This window comes from Lontra canadensis, unplaced genomic scaffold, assembly GCF_010015895.1.
Source record: "Lontra canadensis isolate GAN:19392208 unplaced genomic scaffold, GSC_riverotter_1.0 scaffold35, whole genome shotgun sequence".
Classification (NCBI taxonomy): Eukaryota; Metazoa; Chordata; class Mammalia; order Carnivora; family Mustelidae; genus Lontra; species Lontra canadensis.
In genome coordinates this window covers 15,271,161-15,291,300 of record NW_022631029.1, presented here as the reverse complement: position 1 = coordinate 15,291,300, position 20,140 = coordinate 15,271,161, and the positions used below count along the sequence as shown (strand labels likewise).

The following is a 20,140-nucleotide window of genomic DNA, read 5'->3' as shown; positions in this document are numbered from 1 at the left end:
ACCAGTGAATAATCCTACTCTTTACTTAACCTGGAAGTGAACTGAATGAAACTGGAGGTATTGCTTATGAATAAGCTCATTTATATTCTTAAGAAAAACGGGCAGTAACTGCAAAAACCCATTAATTCAATTTGAATAAAGTAAATATTGATACTAGACTCTACATTTAAAGAAACTTGTCTGGCAAGTGAGTCACGTTTTAACAATAACCATCATAAAAGGGGGAAAAATTAGAGCAGTAAGTTGAATAAAAGGCTAATAAAACTCAAAGGAAACAGCTCAGTGTTTTCTTTTAAACCCTGAAGAACACCAAATATATATTACGTTGCATTAAGAGTCATTTCAAGAAAAGATTATTAACAATCTAATAGTAAACACTAAGAATTTCAATGATATCCAACTCAAAAATGCATAGGGAGAGTAAAGTTATTTTATTAAATCATGCACATCACGTGTGTTAGTGCAAATAGTTTAATCTGTACTCCAGAAATTCTATTGTACTTTATATCTTTACAAAATAGATTTAAAACAATTATTTACTTTAAAAAATGTAATTCTGAAGTTAAGCATTTCAGAACAATATTTGCAATAACCTATATACAAGAGGTACTGGGTACCACTGGCATATTAGCATTCTGTGGTGGAGTGGCTTCCTGCAACAGAAAATGATGAAATGAACTATATGACAGGATTTTCTACAAGTCATTTGTTACTAATTCCTCCATAAATCTAGTGATCCTCCCAACAGCAAATCCCAAATAGCTTAAAATATAACCTTTAAAGTATAAACAACGACTGCCAAACATCACAAGGCAAATTATATCCTAAACTTCTATTTCAACATTTGGCTAGGCCTGTGGATTGCCACAGAACAATCAAGCCAATTCACTGACATTCCCTCCCAGTCTTCATTGACTGAAAAATTTAACTATGTGATACTTTAGGATATTCTATGACCTAAAAAAATTTTATTGACATAACTGTGGTGCCGCACAAAACCATAGCTAAACTGTCACTTCTGTGTTTTAAATTTATAACATCAAGCAGTGTTTAGGTGCCGCACTGTGCATGGAACACTATTAATCTTGGGAATAATGCTTCTCATAAACAGAAAGTCCCAATTAACAACAGTAAAAAGAAAATAACCATTTGCATACCCGACCAGGAACTCTGTTGGTAGGTAACAACAGCTCACCTTGAACATGAATTAGCTTTGAAATATCATAACCAAATTAAGTCAGTAAAAGCTTATCTAAAGAGATATTAATTCTTTCTTCAATTAAACATGCTTGGAGGAAGAGATGATAGAAAAAAAAATCATGCTTCCTAAAATGCTGTATATGAGAAAGTAACTTGGCTTTTAAAGAAAATATCTCTTTAAATATATGAGGTTTAATAAATTACATTCCAATTGACTCAACAGTTTGGTTTACTGCACTGAAATTGTAGAATTGTTTTTGCTCCCAGAAATACTTCAGTTTGCTCAAGAAAATACACACTCTCATGGAAAGTTTTTCAAAGTTGATGTCCTCCACATTGTCAAGTCACATTAAGGCTGAACAAGCGTGCACATATTCCCCAAATTATCACTAGAACAGAATATTTTCCAAGTGTATTTCTCCTTAAAAAAAGAAAGAAAAAAAGAAAGAAAATCCACACAAATAGTTGTCTCTAAGTCTTGTTCCCAATAGCTCAGTGGTTTTATAACAAGTAAAAATGGCGTAAATATGTAAAAAATATATATATATGTGTATATATTTCAAACTGATAGGCACTGAGCACACAGGGCCTCTCTTCCCATGTATGTACTGGTTGTTTGGTTTGGGTAGTTATCGAATCAGAAAAATGAATTATCTGGCCATTAGAATTCAGAGTAAAATACCCATAAATTTAATGTTATAAATAATTTGGTGTACCAAGAAGCCTACTTTAGGCCACCATAATATTCAGAATCTCAACATACTAATTTAAAAATTACATGAAAAATTGCAAGCAAATTATTGCTTACAGTAGAATAAAGTCACAATTTTATATCCTCTTTATAGATAGATACATTTTATATAATTTAAAGCAATGACCCTACAGCTGTATTCTTGTACTTCTGCTGTCTTAAGAGGTAAAAAGGAAGAAAATGGTTCTGTTTGTCCCCAGCATGAGTGTGATGCCAGCTTCTAAAGGGAGGACGGTGTACGGACTCAAGAAACGCTCTCATGGAGACGCTCTGGCCAGACCTGGCACGTACAGCACGATGGCTGTCACCGCAACCAGGGCAGCCAACATGGGCATCCAGGGCCAGGGTTTCTGTGTGGAAAGAAACCAAGAGTCAATATCACATTCTTCCCTCTCTTTTCATACCTATTAACCCCTTGGTTCCAGAGAATCCTGAATACTTAACAGAATATTAGAAAAACCTTATCTTTGCATAAGAATACATTTTAAAAAGCAAAGGAAAAAAGGTGAGGGAGTACAGGTGTGAGGAGAGCTGTGACAGCAGGAACGCTTTTAGAGGACGGTTGTGTGCAAGTCTGATACAGCTCAGGAAAGTCTTAGGCAGTTTTCAATTTCGTTACAGCTGAAACCTAATAGTGACTTCTAAGAAAACCTGTGGGCTCAGCCTGCTTTACTTATTCCAGTATCCGTATATTACAATTAACTGATATACACGGATGCCTGGAATACACGTCTGCCTAAACGTTTATTTCTTGATAAAAAACAGATTTGTATGTTGGGGTAGTTTTACACAAGTAGCTAGTGGGTAAGGTGGCAGAAAGAAAATGGTCTAAGCTTTGATCCTCTAACGTGAAACCACAGAAGACAAGATCAGATGGGGTTCAAGACAGGGAAGTACTCATAGGACCCTGCCTCTTTGACACTTTTGGTAAAGACCATGTCCAATGTAGTAATGTCATGGATTATCTCGTATGTTCTACTAACACACATGCTTGTTGCAGGTAAGCATGGGTGGGCGACTCCCTATTAACCTTCAGAAGGCGTTATGAAACTAACGTGCTCTGGCAGACAGCTTTACTTTAACTAGCGTACTGAGAGTCTTAGTGAGAAAGCTGGCTTTTAAAGAAATATTCTGATGTTGCAGATCAAGGCTCAGAGATATATGGGATAGGTTTATACTCTCATAAGTATGTACATATTGGGGTTGAGATTGTGAGTCAATGGCTCATTATGCTAATCTTATCCTTTTTCGTCTTCATAGCCACAGTGTAAATACAGGTAAAGAGTTGAAAGGAAGAAACTCTACACTATGGAATAGAAGAGGGAGAGCAGGAGGGGAGGAAAGCTGGCTGAAAATTTCAAAGAGGCAAACGCTTCATTTCTCATTCAAATCTGATTAAACACTTAATTGGGGGGGGTACCAATATTGCAGCAATTCTTAGTTTACTCCAGTTTGCTAGAGACAAAGACTCAGTTAAAGGCAGCACATTAACAACTGGTTAGGTTGGAATTAATTCATGGTTAGCAGTACTACAAAGGAAACAAGACAAAATGTTATGTGATTAGTTGATTGTTCACAGCATTCGTATGACACAATACATGGCATACTAAATGAAGGGTTTGCTTCAGGTAACGGAATACCTGTGTGGTTTTGCCATGCACTATGTTACAAATATGGCACAAACAGGTGACGGGGACAAACAGACAAGGACTCAACAGTAGTGCTTGTACCTTTCTCTACCACAATGGACCGAAACACCAAAACAGGAAAGCCAGGAATAGGCCGATGAATACGGCTGGGACGGGTTGTAATATGGAAGGCTAAAGAAGGGAAGGGATATTAAAATCATTTTATGCTATAAAAAAAATCAGATAAGATGACTTAGACCCATGGTGGGAAGGAGGGTAGGAAGACTGAGGTAATAGAAGTAAAAGCACTCAGGTTTTGTACTGATTCAAACATTTTAAAGACATCTAATATAATCTAGAATGACAGGACTGTGGTACTAACTACCAGTTTAAAAGGGACAGCTGGAGGCAGTGGACAATGTGGGTGCCCCTAATCCCTAATGAAATGTAGCACTTTAAGACAGAGCAATGGCAACACTTCACCAACTGATGCTCTGCTTGACCTTACATTATTTTTGTTCCACAGCTGGAATCCATTATTTGATAATGTAGTCTCTTGGAAATGGCTAAAGTTTATTTTATCCCTCCATTGAAACCTTTTTTTAAACCAAAATTGTCTTCCTCGAGATGGTACTGCTTTTAAGCTTAAAAATAAAACGCCTTGTGATACATGCTTCCTAAACCAAGCAAGAGATCTGACACAATGTGTGATAAACATTGGATATATAAAGACAGCCAGCTGAGTCTCAGGGTTTTCAGTTACGTTATCAGAATATAATAAATTTTTAAAATTGGAAAGAGTTACTACAGTGAGTTTTATTACAGAGAAAAATTTAGTACCTTAAGTCTAATACCACAGAAAAAGGAAATTCACCTTTAAGGTAAATTCTTGGTACAGCTATAAATAATAATAGCCAGGTTACTTTTGAAAGCCTCTAAATAGTACAGAGGGATCCATTCTGATTATGCTAGATGTCTTCATAGGTTAATTTAGTAGAAGGCGGACTGAAATTCCATACTCAGAAAGATATGAATGAACACAGAAGAGAGAAGTAACCAAACCATTATGATCTGATTTCAGAAGAGTTCTGTAATCCACGTTTCCAAAATAAACACAATTTTGCTTATAGCATAAAGCCTCCATAGCTAATTTATCAACTTCTGAAGGGCTTCTACCTAAGCAACAAGACTTCATTTTCTAAAAAGCTAAGACTTTCTTTAGCAAAGGACAGCTGGACACAACCCATGAGCATTCTGTGTGCAACTGTGTAACTGGATGGCCATGCAACACTCTTTCATACTCGTGCGGCAAAGTTAAGCAGAGTGCTTTCCTCTGTAGGAAGGGTGTGGCTTACGCCACTGCAGTGTCCAAGCCATGACAGGGATTTGAAATAAGTCAGAGCACAACCAACTACACTGAACAGCCATCAGTTAGGGCCCACAAAGGCAATGATCACCAAAACGTAGAACACAACACTTATTTAGTATATGTAACATCTTTTTAAAGACCATCTGCCTTTCTAGTAAATGAAAAACAAACTAACAGTAAACTCAATTTATATGAAAATGTTCCAATTTCACACACACACACACACACACACACACAGCCCTACAGAAACTCAATAAATATTCCCTAATATTTATAGGAGGTCAAAAAGACACTAAGCTTTTTAGGAATATGCTTTAGTGATGACATTATTAGTATAAAATGAAAACTGTAATTAAGTTTCCATTTTTTGATAAAGCCAAATGCTAAGGAGTCAGTATGTACTACTCTTTCGTAGGCGGTCCCTGATGGTACAGGGCTTCATCTCTCTGCAGGAGAAATGAAGTGCCAGACGATGGCTTGGTGACAGAATTTCAGATTCATCTGGGAAAATCTGACAGTTCTTAGGTAAATTATTTTCTTGTACAAAAGGCTCTTCCTCCAGGCAGTCCTCAGGCTCTTCTAAGGATACTGGTTAAAGGGGAAAATTCTTACTCAAAAATTTGACAGCACAAAGATTCCATCATGGAATTTCATAATGAAAAGCTTAGTTCATGTACTATAAGCCTTAATTTCTCACATCAGTAATAAAGTCCTCTGAAAAATCCATTTCAGGGCTTTCACCTGCCTCTCAGTCAAAGCTAAGCCAGTTTGCAAAGACTTACATTATTTCCTTTCTCTCGGAGCAGCCTCAGGTTGTCTTTACATTGTTTGAGCTCATCTGTGATTGATTGTTTTTCCTGCTCAGTCATTTCAAACTTCAACTTCAGTTCTGAGAGTACAGTCTGTGTCTTTTCATACTAAAGGCAAAGAAAAAAGAGTGTGCAGACTCAACTTAAAATGGGTATGAAGTTATGGTTCTAGTCAGGCTTAATACCAGACCTTATTTAGCCACCTGCAACATCAAAGTTAAGCCTTTTTGTTTTCAGGAGGTTAAGAATCATTTGCACTAATAATAGGAAGTCTTTAATGTTAACTTTATTCTACCTAAGAACTTTATGGCCCTGGAGTTAAAATAAATAAATAAATAAATAAATAAAGAGAAATCACCACTGTGTCATCTGTTTCTAATCTAAAGGGTCACTCTTTTTCCATTGAGTGAGTTAGAGGAGAAAAGTAAAATAATTTTCAAACTGACCCAAAGAAAAGCAAGTATAGAAAAAAAACTCCCTAGGTTAATTAAATGGCAAGGTTAGGAAGTCTGAGTTTATATCCTGCTAACCAATGTCAGCCAAGCTATTTTAGTCCTAAGTGAGAAGTACTAACACCTATCAGGCTTTCCTTCACCCAGGCATCACTGGGTAGTAAAGTGTTCTGGATAAATGAACTTCTAGGCAAATGATGTAAAGATATGTGTGTGTATATATATATATGTATGTATGTATATATATATATATATATATACATACATACATATATATATATGGTACTAACCACTATGATTGGGACATTTCTATTTTTTGACCTAAAACTTGTAAGCATTAGTAAATAATTTTTACGAATCTATTCCTTACAAATATTTTTCTAGAGTGAAACATGCCACTTCCTGCTCTGACAAACTGTTCATTGAATATAATTTGATGTTCAGACAGATTAGCTCTCCTCTGAATGCAGGTGACATCAATGCTGGACAGTATGGCTTGTTTTTATTTAAGTGCCAAGGAGGCAGGAATTCTGACTGGTTCTACTTCTAGATATTGCATCGTATGTGCAAGCTCCCAGTCAAAGAGCAAAACTATTTTGCTCCTGGCTATGCCTCTGTCTCAGCCACCACTGCCCCACTCTGCCATCTCTGAAAGTTTTAGAAGGAAGAAAGACAGACAAGGGCCGAGTATAATAAAAATGCACCATGGGACCAGCATACCACAGAGGTTTCTCCTCTTTCAGCCTATCTCCTAGAAATTTCTTAAGTGAGGACACCTTTACGTGGTGCTTCTGAATAATGAAAATACTCTGGAGTGATTAATTAGGAGCTCATCATTATGCACTCCAAAGAGAAATATTAAGGAGGATGCAAATGTATAAAAACATTAATCAGAAGAGGTGGAGGCAGGGGGATTAGCGTCAACGGAGAGATCATTAGTTAAGTGGGAACAAAGATACAGGTACTGAGTGGGAGGTAAAATGTGAAGGAACTCCCTGTTACCTAACAGTGTGCCCAGAACAAGTCCGGGTTCTATGCCAAACAATGAACTACAGAGTAAGATTCATGGACTTTACGACAGCTTTTTTTGTGGGGTCTGTGGACTTCCTTCCAGAAGGCAGAAGGTTGCCAGCAGGCTGCCAAAGCAAATTCAGTATACCTAGACTAGTCTTTTAGAACATAATCAATTCTCAATGATCTGATTCTTAACAGTGACTAATAAAGGATAAGTGAAAACTGCTTTGCTGACCTAATTTCTCCCTTCCTTTCCTTTCCTGCTATTCTTACATCCAGCCTGCCCTTTATACCAAAGCACTTAATCATTTCTCCATTCCAGGGGCTGTGAAGCAGAGTGACAGGAAGGCAGCTCAGTCAGGAAGAGCCTGCTGTTTACCTTCAGCATGTGAGCAGAGTGGGAAGGGCTCTGGCCCCAGAGCTGGGTGGTGAAGCCAGACAACTTTCCTGATTCGGTCTTTGCACCATGACTTGTGTACTCAACGTTTTATGAGTTCATAAAATACAGATATACCTACTAAAGTATAAAGAATCTTTTCTTAAGTCAGATATAAAGATGATATATCATTATTTTTCTCCTAATACTTGAGGATTAAAATTTACTTTCTCATGTACTTTTTTTGGTTAAATGTTCAAATACAAGTTGCCATACATATGAAATTTAATTGTTGGAACAAAAGGTCACCTTCTGCAGCCTTAATTTCAAACCTGGCTTGGATAGCATTTTTGCTCCATCTTGCTTTCTAACTTGAAGGTGAGAAAGGAGCTCAGTTCTGATTAAGAGGAAAATACCACAAAATATTACCAACACCTTTGGTTCTTCTTCATAAAAATAAGCATATCTGGCTTGCTTAGCTTGTAATATTTTAGCCTGTTACAGTGCTGAAGATACATGATACTGTGCACATTAAGCATGATTCTATGAGAGAAAGGAGAACAAAGGGGAAATGTTGAAAGAGAATGTCTGTGCATTAATAAAAGGTAGTAATTCATTTGCAGTGGATTACACAGATACAAGAGCATTTTAGTTACAGACTAGTATCCAGTAGTTGACATCAGGACAAACAGAAAGAGAAGCAATTTTATATTACAAAGGAGTGTGATGACTACACATCATCTCACAATGGAAAACACTGAACAAGAAAATAGAGAAGAAACATATTGACAAGTTCACACATATTTTTAAATGTGCTGCATTTAATGCAATCCAAATCTCTCAACAATTTAGATGCTGTGACAACATGCCACTGCCATTTGTGGAAGCAGTTAAAGCATTTCTCACTGATTGCTCAGTGACCAGAAACAGGCAAACAAATAATGCAACAAAACGGCCAATGCATTCAGAGTAACATACAATAGAATCATCTTCCAACCACAGCATTCTTCCCAGATTTTGAAAGAATTATGGCATATGGACTGGAAGGACACAAAGTGCTTACAGTATTAAATACTAGGATATTTACTTTGGCACAAAATGTGTGTTCCAACTAAATAAAATGAGATAGCTCCCAGAACGCATATCCTTAGCAAGAAGATAAAAACAAACATTACAAAATCAATATGGCCACACATAAATAAAAAATGTTACAGGTTTTTTTTCTTTAAGAACAAACATGAAGACAGAAGAACAATAATCATGTCCACGTTCAGGATACTACAAGGAAAGGGAAGTGCAAAGAAAAACTGCATTGACTGAACAGATTTCCTAAAAACAATTTTGGGGAAATTTGGTAGTAAAGACAAAGAGTTGTCTTCAACTTCTTTCTATGTATAATGAATCCTTCATTTAAGAGAATCTTCTGGTTGGGGATGGGCCCCAACCAGAAGGTCAAGATGTATCAGCCTTCCCTGTCCCCTGAGCTGGCCAGGACTCAATGCGGGAAGGATAAGACGGCAGGACTGAATGCAGCTCTCCTTGCCCCGTTGTTCACTTCGTTTTCCTCAGAAAGAAGCTGGGTGGGGTTTCTGGTCTAAAACCAGCCTCACCATTTTTAACGTGATTTTTTTTGAAAGCCACCCAAGTCAAGGTTTTAAGCAAAATGACATGAAAAGTAAGCATGCATATTTGTGAAGAAGGGGAGAAGAAGGGGGATAAAGGGGTGGGAGTGCAGGAGAAGAAAGTAAAAGGTCCCAGAACACGTGTTTGGCTGGCTGGCTATGAAGTGAATTTTGCTTAACTTTCAGGCCAGCGTTACTGAGGGCTTTAGACAGCATTACGGTGTGGCCCCAGTTTGTTTCCAAAAGTATTCTAAGTTAAATACGATACTGTCTTTGAAAGATAAACAATGAATTGAGTAATCTGGTATACAAAGGGCTTCTCATATAGGTCGACTAACTGGTAGAGAAAAAGTTTTAATGTAATTTTATATATTTATATTTTTGAGACCAAACCCTACTGATGAATTCTCTATATATGGACCATGATACACAGCTAGAAATCACCAAGCAGAGATGCTCCAAGTATCAACTTTGTGACAGGTAATGTGACTTCTACTTCCCTTTATTTCTAACTGGCATGGATATCTGATTTGGTTTTGGCTTTAAGTCCAACCATAATCGGGCTCATAATGTCTTTTCGCTTTACCTCTTTCTGTACATCCTTTGCTTGGTTTTCAGCCTTACTGAGAAGCGTTTTTAAATCAGCTGAATCCCGAAGATGCTGTTCTTTCAAGGATCCCACTTGATTCTCAAGCTGTTTCCTAGTCAGTTGAAGGATGCTGAGATCACTGGTAAGCTCTAAACTCTGCTTCTGAGAACTGTAACATAAATATTGACAGTTATTCAATTCACATAGAAACTAGACATAGCAGGAAGTCCAATTTCTTATACATTTAATTAGTAGGGATGGGAAAATATATAAAAGAGAATAAGATATGCTCAATAAATAAAAAATATTAAAATACTTTAAAAATTGCATGTTTAAAAGCTGTGTTCTATTTTCAGACTGAAATATGCACAGATGCTGAAATCTTAAAAGTGGAAGTAGGAGTGACTAACTCCTAAAAGTGACTGTGTATTTTGTTATGTCACATATTAATTGTTTCATAAAAAGAGTCAGAGTGGGGCTTTCCCAGGAAATCAGCACGTTTCAACTATTTTCTTATTTAAGTTTAAGTACTTGACAAACAGGATGGGGGACAAAAACTTAAAGCTTAGGAGCCACTGTCGATTCAAGTAAAGATAAACCTACTTTAATGAAAAGGCACACCAAACTGGGGGAAAAGCATGAAACAAAGAACCAGGAGATGGGGTTCTAGACCCCAGCGCTACCACTGTTCAGTTGTGGGACACTGAGCAAGTCACTTAACCGGTGCAGTTTCCTTTTCTGAGGAACCATTTCCTGAGCTCTAAGAGCTGTGCCAGGCACCTCACTACACACACAAATAACACAGGGAGAGTCTCAGTGCCCTCCGCTGTCAAGTAAGAAGATTGAACTCAATAATTTCTGAGGCTGTTCTCTGGCTTAAATTCTACAATTACTTTTATACTTGATGTAAATAATCCAATTTACACACTAGGAAAACAGCTTGATAGGCAGGAATAGAAATTCTGTGTTCAATCCCTTCTACATCACAAACAACAAAAAACAAAGACCTACATAGTGTAGCTGTTTGAAAGAATGTGGCTCCCATCTACTACAGGAATAGCTAAAGGAGAATAAAGATTTCAAGATGACAGTTTTATGCTTCTCAGAATGGATCAGAAGACTCAGACTCAATAATATTAATGAAGGAACTCTGGAGTATAAATTCCATTCTGACTGTATGCCAGGCAGATTCTTAAGGGGTGTGATGTCAGCCCAATATAGCTAGGAACTAAATAGCAGAGGAGACTCTGTGAAGAAAGACTAACTTCTAAATACTACTGAAGTGCTGAGGAGGCTTGCCAAATAAAGTCAGAGTGCCACTAAACCAGAAAAGTTTAGGGAACAGAATTTGTCTTAAATAGTTGATGTGAGTTTAGACAGACAACTGCAACTAATGATATATATTCCACCTTTCTGGGACCTAATTTTTTAAACTGCATGCTTCTAACTCATAAGGAGTTTGCTGCTTTTCAACACTTCAACAAATCTGAAATAATTAAAAAAACAGCATTTAACAACCTGCCAGATTCCAATTAATTACATCTCAAAAAAGAAGGATTAGCTTAAATCTTTAAAATATCAATAATCCCAGGGTGGGAACAATTTAGGATAATCAATATTAGTAATCAAAGATTACTATTTCTCGCTTAATAGAATATTGAACTAATAGATTCCCTAAGATTCCAAATATGAAGTATTTGAATGTCTGCATCATCTCACACTCATTTTAAACCAATCTGCCCAAATGTGCTGTCAACACAGATGATCAGTTGGTACATACATATACACTCACATGTGAATACAGTTCTGTTTGGGCCTTTATTTCGTCCTATTCAGATTTTAGAATTCTTTTTATAAAATTATATGTTATAAACATATTTACATTTTGTTCCTAATTACCTCTAAACATTTAAAAAGTAATACACATAAATGTATGAAAAGACTGAAAAAACAGGACACAACAGATATTGTTAAAAAATGGTACTGTAAGAAGGCATTTTAGAGAATAAATCTGCACATCTTGTTCCTTCAACTAGTTCTTGATTTTTTTTTTTAAAGATTTTTATTTATTTATTTGACAGTGAGAGATCACAAGTAGAGAGGCAGGCAGAGAGACAGGGGGAAGCAGGCTCCCTGCTGAGCAGAGGGAACCCGATGCGGGGCTCGATCCCAGGACCCTGAGACCATGACCTGAGCCGAAGGCAGAGGCTTTAACCCACTACTAGTTCTTGATTTTTAAAAATGTATAATATATTACAATTGTTACAATTTATAAGGAGATAATGAGGCTTACTGTTTTCCAATGTATCTAGTCCTTTCTTTGTTTTCTCCTAAAGCTTGTTTTTATGGGGAACTGACATTGACCCTGATCACTGAGTTTCTGCTAACCCTGATGCTCTTTAGAAGTATAAACACAGGCTCACAAGAGAGTAAAGACTCCCATATCTGATGTACTGTGGGGAGGCAGATGGATTAATTAGGAGTAGCTTCAAAAATAAACATGTACTACTTTCATATTCTGAATCAGAACATAAACAGTATTCAAATAAAAATATGGAATGGATCAAATTTTTAAGGAAAAAAATCAATTTTAAACTATACAACAAATGGTGGGGAAACAGGACTTCATTAAATTTGCTGGCATAAATTTATTGCATTCATTGGTTTGCTTGTAAGGTACTGGCTATTAGAAAGACATGACTGGTTTTGGAGAGTTCTTGATTTTATATACTTTATATATTATTACTCCTTAAATGAAATTATTTATTAATTTATATTAAACTCTTTATGTGAAATTCAAAAGCTGAATTTCTATCTTTTCAATGGTATAAATTCTTTATTATAGGAATCTCCTGATTACCCTTACTAACAAAAGGAATCATTGGTATGAAAGAAAAACAACTTATATTTGAAATTTTTATCATTCAGTTTATAGGACAAATTCAATCACTAAGTATAGATCTTTGCTATTTGTTTGTTTAGGGCTTTGGTGGGGAGAGGGGTGCTGTAGTCCTTGAATGTGTATTCTTGAGTGTGCCAAAAGGAAAGGACATGTAGGATGATGATGGAAGTCCAAAAAAAAAAAAAAAAAAAACCTGCTGAAGTAGTCAGTTAGTGTGCTTAACTGTCAAACAGCCAAAAGGAGTCTGGCTGAACATTTTCCTCCAAAAAGGTATTTAAGTATCAAATTTAAATTTAATTTAGATGAAAATTTAAGATAAAGAAATATTTTGAAGGTAAAAGAGTTCTTGCATACTTGTGCAATTCTTTTTCTTGCCGCTGCAGTTCTGATGATAACAAAACATTTTCCTTTTTTAGAGAATGGCATTCGGTTTCCAATACATTCCATTCCTTTTTCAACTTCTCTAGTTCACCTAAAATAGTTCCAAAACATAGTCATTAATATAGGAATATAACTTCCATAATAATTCAAAGGGTAAGGCAAATATTTCAGAGAAAAACATACTTGCCCCCTCCCCCCAAAATACATAGATTTTGCATGGCTATTCTTTGGTTACTGCTTATTTTGTCTCTATACCTTAGGTAAGTTCCATCACTTTGAACTTCAGTAATGTTTTCTTCCCACTTCACTTTTATAAGACAAATAATTCAGTAGTATTAAAATAAAATATAAAATTGTAAGAAATTTCAATTTATTGTAGAACTTGTGGACCTGAAGAATGTTTATGGACCCAATATAAAAACATTACTTTATACAACCAAACTGTTACCAAAGAGAAAAACAGCTCAAATGGTTATTTTGTGCAAGTTTATATAGTTATCATTGTCAAGAGTTAAGAGCTTTATGTAAAATATGCACACTCACTTTGTAGCCTTGTTGCTTCCTCTCTCTGCTGGTCCTCACACTGCTGACATCGAAGCTGAAAACTATTTTGCAGACTTGCGATTTCTTTCTCATATTCAGACGCTGCTTTCCGCCACCGCTCAAGCTCAGCTCGCACCTTCTGAAGCTCTTCTTGTAACGAGGCAATGTCAGTGTCCCGCTCAGAGGCAGCCTTTTCTGCTGCTCGATGAAGAAGCAAAATTTCATCTCGGGCACTAAGCAGTTCATCTCGAGTGCTTGTGATTTCACTGTCCTTCTCTTCCCGGAGATTCTCAATATTGATGTGTAACCTCTGTAGTTGGGCTAAAAAAGTAAATTGATCCATCATTCTCTTTGTCTAAAGCAATTACAAATAAAGGAACTGCCCAAAAGGGATTGTAGTTACTGCACAGCCCAGGCTGTCAGAGCTGTTTGCTGCTTTTGATTAAATAGTATAAGCAAGCCATGTTTAATGCAGAAAATGTCAAAACATAGAAACACAAAGAGTAAAAAACCAAAGTGATCTTTTTACTTCACCCACACAGAGAAAGCTGCTTCAAGCATTTGGTATTTATTCTTCTAGATTTTTTATATGCACTTTATACACATATAAAAGCAAAAACAGGGAGGGATTATAATATATATGGTGTCCCCTATCCTGCTGATGAATATCTTTTAATAACAAAAAATTACACTGTGATTTCTTTGACTAATCCTTTATTTTAGAGATTTTAGGCTGTTCAGTTTTTAATTACTATAAAAAATACTGCTTATAATGCAATCCTAGTTTTTTTCTTAGGGTGAATTCCTAGACATAGAATTGCTTGGTCAGATGGTATGCATTAGTAAAACCTTTGATGTTCTTTATTCAATTTGCAGTTTTAAATGTCAGATCCTTAAAAAAGCTTTCTCTGATGTCTTACTTAAAAATAGCCCTCTCAATCTCTAGCCCATTACTCCGCCTTTATTGAACACCACATTTAATATTTGCTTACGGTTTATCTTTTCCATTGACTGTACATCTCATGCATACTCTATCCTCAACACTAGCAGAGCAAACAACCAAGAATTGCTGGTTGAATTAATGAATTGACAACATAAATGAATAATGCCTAATCAAGGAGGTATATTTTTTTTAACAGATCTGATCCTGTGCCCTCAAGGACTGAACTTGAAACAATTCGTATAAATACTTGGTTCAGAAGAGAAAAATAGTCTTGGTTACTATAACACAAGAAAAGTATTGGTAGAAAAAGTTCCTTAGGTAGAAAAGAATAATTAAAATAATTAAGAGAATTTCAGGCTGAGAAAGGGGAAGGCTGCTCCATAAAAAAGCATTCAAAAATATGAGGACTTTTCAGTTTGCAGGAAGTACTGAGAGGTTAACAAGTTCAGAATCTGAAGACACAACAGTCAGCGTGATTAACACTTGAGGATAAAGTCATAAAACAACATGCTGGCACTAGGGGGCACTCAATGATGCTCAGGTAAGAATGCTTTAAGACAAAAGGCAGCCCTATGTCATAGAATCTTTAGGGAAAATTGCCCATACACACCACAGAATTCAGATATAGATTGAAATCAGATTTACATAAGCTAATGGATAAAGTTATTAAATTACAAGAGTTTAAAGAATTTTCTCTTCAAAAAGACATACAATCTACCCCAGAAATTCTAACTTGACCATAATTAAATTTAAATTTCTAAAGAACTCAAATGTCTATGGGGGTGCCTGGATGGCTCAGTTGGTTAAGTGTCTGACTCTTGATTTTGGCTCTGGTCATGAAATCAAGCACTGCATCGGGTTCCATGCTGGGCACAGAACCTGCTTAATGTTCCCTCTCGCTCCCTCTCCCTCTATCCCTCCCCCATTCCGGGGCTTGCTTGCACTCCCTTCCTCCCTCTCTCTCTCTCTTAAAAATAAATACATAAATAACTCAAATGTCCCACTCAAAAATAAGAAAAAAAACAACAACAACAACAAAAAAAAAACCCAAGACTGCTTTTCTCTTGGATATTTTAAGGCAAACATCATAGGCCTTATACAATGATTCCCCATTTTTTCTGAACTGAGATTGTCTATTTAATTTCTTCTCACCTTATATCTCAAACCAGAATTTTAAAATAACATTAGTTCCCTCTTTGACAATGAAGACAAATTAATTTTGCTTTAGGAATGTTATAATAGCACGGGAAAGAAAGATCTCCCCTAGGGCTCTCATAATTCAAGCCTAACAGTACCAGAACTGTGATCTGAAGTAAACCCTTGGCAGGCAAGGATCTTTCTGGTCTTTTCTGCAATGAACCTGTGATAGCTCACACAAAGAGAAAGCAAAATTGTGGGCATGAAGAGCAGCCTCTACCAATGAAGGCACTGCAGGGATCATTATTCTATTCCATGTGCTATATAATTTTTCCTGAAATGCAAATAGTTTTTTTTTTAAGCTTTATTTATTTATTTGGGAGAGAGCACAAGTGGGAGGGGCATAAGAATGGAGAAAGAATCTAAAGCAGACTCTGCGACAAGTGCAGAGCCCAAATGGGGCTTGAACTCATGGCCCTGAGATCAGGTACTGAGCTGAAACGAAGAGTCAAACATTTAGCTGACTGCTTCACCCATGCGCCCCTCAATGCAGTGTTACAAGCATTAGAAATAATGTCACCACGCTAAAAGTGCTGACGCACAGAGTAGCTCAAATTGATATCCTGTCCAAAGACCCCCTCTGTAGTAACTCACTATATAACCCAGAGAGAGAAAGTCTTACCAAACCCAGGTCTTCACCCCTGCTCTTCCCACTCCATGTGTCCACTATTAGAGTACTAGGAAATCGTGTTTAAAACAAAACAAAACAAAACAAAAAGCCCACCAAGAGCCTAGTTATAATCTCAGATTCCAGGGACAAACCAAAGACATGAAAAATGGGAACTCTACACTCGTACTTTCCATTCCTTTTGAATCACTACAAACAATAATAATTCCAAATAACCCTGGGGTGTTTCATACCTTGAAGAACCTGTATTTGTTTACTGGATTCTTCAACTTGATTTCGATAGGCTTTTCTTTCTTCTTCCAAAAGAGCTAAAAACAAAACAGAATATATCTAATTTTGTGAGTTAATATAAGTATTCAGAATTGAGCAGCTGGAAATTTCTAAGAAATTCTCACCTAAAGCTTATTGAGGGAAACAAAAGCTAAGCAGTAAATATTATCAGTATTAGCAGTTAGATAATTTAAAGATTTTAGGAGCACAAAACGGTAGTAAGTAATAAATCTAGTCAACTGAGTAGCAGAGTTTTCTAGACCTTATATCACCAAGATTATCTGCTATTCTTTACATGAGGAGCATTCTTGATAGTTGTTAATCAGCATTTTGAGCTTAAATTTTAAAAATAGACTTAAAACTCTCATGTTTAGGGCCACGTATACAGTGAGTACTAACAAACAAAAAGCTCCCAGTTCCTCCTCGGAACGTGAATCTTCCTCCTGACAAGAAAGGTCATCTTAGAGAACATGAGGACTCCGTAGGCCATTCACTTTCTCCTTGCTCTAAGACTCTGTGTGGTACCAAGTGATGCAATTAGGTAGTTATTGTGAATGATATGGAAATGTAAGCTCTAGGGAATAAATATCACCAGTTCCACTGGCCTATGACACTATGGATAAATAAACTATTAGAAAAGGTGGTTGGGAAACTGTAAGATTCTATACCTTTACCTTGTCTGGTTGTTCCCACTTACTAAAGAATACACTCTAAAATCACAGGGAATATAAATTTCCCTTATCTTAAACTGAAGACTAAGGTTAAGTATAACTAAAACTTAGAAATTCAAATACATTATGTTTTTTCTTTTTGTTGTACTTAATATGTAATTAATTGTGAAGATCTTTCATTGGTATGGGTCTTTCTTGGTGTTCACTCACATCAATGATGTGAAGGAAGTAGAGCAACTTTAACTATTGATTTGCAACATGTTCATAGAGGGTTAAGTGAATGTCCTAAGATCACATAGCTAATAAAGTTGTGGATCTGGAACAAGATACTCCGCCTCTGGACTCAGTCATATCACACTGTTTCCACATCCCCTAAAAAATCAGTGTAATCTTGATCTCACCTTGAAGTTCAAAGCATTTTTGTTTACTTGCTCTAGCTAGTTCCTGGGCTTCAATCAATTCCTTGCGAAGATGCTGAATTTCTTGTTTTGCCTCAATTTCTGACTGTGCACCCTGCAAGTCATCTGACAAAAATATGTTTATTTTAAAAGCAAGAGTTAGTATAATACTATAATCTCTACAACCAAATATTAGTCATCTCTTTCATGTTTAGACATGCATAGCTGACAGCACAACTGAGTTAAATAAAATTTAGAAGCAAATTATATTAAGCATTTTAGTCATTTTACCCTGGAGAAAGAACACAAGTACAGTTATATATATATTAGTAATTCATGGCAATGGTATTATAAAATAGTAATGGTATTATTTATAAATATATATAAATATATATATTACATATATAATTATATATATATTTATACATATGTATAAATTATACATATCACTCATGTAGAGCTTATGTAAGCCTTGACATTCGGTAAAATGGGCATATGCCATTCTTCTTCATCAATTTTGAAATTGTTTGATAACAAGTCAGAAAAATTCCACTTGGAATCAACTGGAAATGGAAAAACAAAAACAAACTTTTCTTCAAGAAAAAGAAGAGAACAAAATAAAAACCAGGCTGAAATCTCCACCATGCTCACTTTGTCATCAGTATTTTCCCAACACTAAACACATAACAAATATTTGCTAAATTATTAAGTGATATAACCTAAATGGTTTTATCAAAATAAATTAGATCCAACATTATATCTCAAATATGCCCCTTCCCCTAATGTCTTTCTTTCCTCTTGCAACTCTCCTCATCTTTCACCATATTAAAATTTTCTACTATTGAACACTGCCTAAAAAAAACATATCATCATTAGTTCCTATTCTTCTAGTGCATTTGATTATTACTTTGGTTTACAAGTAGCCCAGGCATAGCCCAGGCATAGCCCAGGCATAACAAATTTATTACAAAAGAGCTAAGAGGGGTTCCCGGATGGTTCAGTTGGTAGAGCATATAACTCTTGATCTTGGGGTTGTAAATTTAAGCCCCATGTTGGGTATAGAGGTTACTTAAAAATAAAATCTTTAGTTGTGCCACCTCAGTGGCACAACTGGTTAAGCATCCAACTCTTCATTTTGGCTCAGGTTGTGATCTTAGGGTTGTGAGACTGAGCCCTGCAGTGGGCTCCAGGCTCAGTGAGGAGTCTGCTTGAGATACTCTCCCTCTCCCTCTGCCCCTCCCCCCAATCATGCTCACTCTTCCTCTCTCAAATAAAAAAATAAAATAAAAATCTTAAAAAATATCTTTTTTTAAAAAAGAGCTAACAATAAAATTTTACAATATGATCACAGAAGGTTTTAGATGTTATACACACATATTTTCATACTCAGATTATATCTTTCTCATGCAGGGAAAAGTAAATTTGACTCTGGTTTCATCTATTATAGTCAACGTATCAATTCTCCCTTCAAATAATCTCTTGGTAAGGGGGGAGGCATGTAAAAAGACAGAGAGACAGATTTTCCAGAGCACTGTCACAGTAACTATAAAACTTCTCTTCTTCCAATACCACACACTGGTATCTGCGAAGTCCTAGCTGCCCCCACCTCTGGATTTGTCATTACGTAGGACAGTGTCCTTATTAACAGGAGTATTTAGGAAGTAAGTGTCATGATGCCTACATCTTATTAAAAAAAAAAAAAATTAAACCAAAACGGACATAAAGTCTTTCATTAGGTACTTCCTTAGTTGTATGTTTGTGCTTTTTTGACCTTGACACTTTTGACATTTGGGGCTGAATAATTCTTTGTTCTGTGGGCTGTCCTGTGGGTTGTAGCACGTTTACAAGGTTCCCTGGTTCCTACCCACTAGATGCTACCAACATTCCCTCTGAGTTGTAACAACCAAAATGTTTCCATATATTACCAAATGTCCCTTTGGGGGTAAAACTGCTCCATGTTGAGAACTACTATTTCAGGCTAATAATTTGATAACCAAGAAAAAAAATCAAATCTATATGTAGACTTCTTTTTCATACAAGCACTGGTTAGTAACTGTGAAACTGTATATTTTTGTGTAATCTAAAAGGGATCAAATAAATATACTGTGGATAAAGACAGCCAGGTTTTTTACTGTTGGAAAACAGAATTAACAACATGGAAATAGGGAAAACAGAATTAATCGTGTGGTGTAGGGTAGGATTAGAGTATGAACTCTAATAGATCTGAAACGTATAGACATATGCAGATGCAGGAATAAATATAGGTATGCGAGACTGCATATAGATATACACATATGTATGGGCATTAAGTATATGCATACATTTATTCTTAACCGTCTACTGAGTGGGCCTAGAAGCAATAAGCCACCAAATATTCAGATCTTGGTTTCTAAACAC

General features: G+C 36.1%; 1 protein-coding gene across 33 annotated transcripts in view; it reads right to left on the bottom strand.

The window, feature by feature from the left end:
• Nucleotides 1–408: 408 nt before the first annotated feature.
• Nucleotides 409–20,140, bottom strand: part of SLMAP (sarcolemma associated protein) — a 138,950-nt gene continuing 119,218 nt past the window's right edge. For 15 of the 33 annotated variants that reach the window (XM_032868383.1, XM_032868384.1, XM_032868392.1 and 12 more), the window contains 7 exons: nt 17,747–17,869; nt 16,638–16,712; nt 13,637–13,957; nt 13,067–13,184; nt 9,808–9,979; nt 5,731–5,865; nt 409–2,301 (listed from right to left, as the gene is read on the bottom strand). In XM_032868383.1, coding sequence (XP_032724274.1) covers nt 2,209–2,301; nt 5,731–5,865; nt 9,808–9,979; nt 13,067–13,184; nt 13,637–13,957; nt 16,638–16,712; nt 17,747–17,869 — 1,037 coding nt within the window. In that variant the 3' untranslated portion in view covers nt 409–2,208. Of the gene's footprint in view, nt 2,302–3,681; nt 3,772–5,730; nt 5,866–9,807; nt 9,980–13,066; nt 13,185–13,636; nt 13,958–16,637; nt 16,713–17,746; nt 17,870–20,140 lie in introns of all 33 variants that reach the window. The other 18 variants (XM_032868386.1, XM_032868388.1, XM_032868396.1 and 15 more) reach the window with 3 other exon arrangements.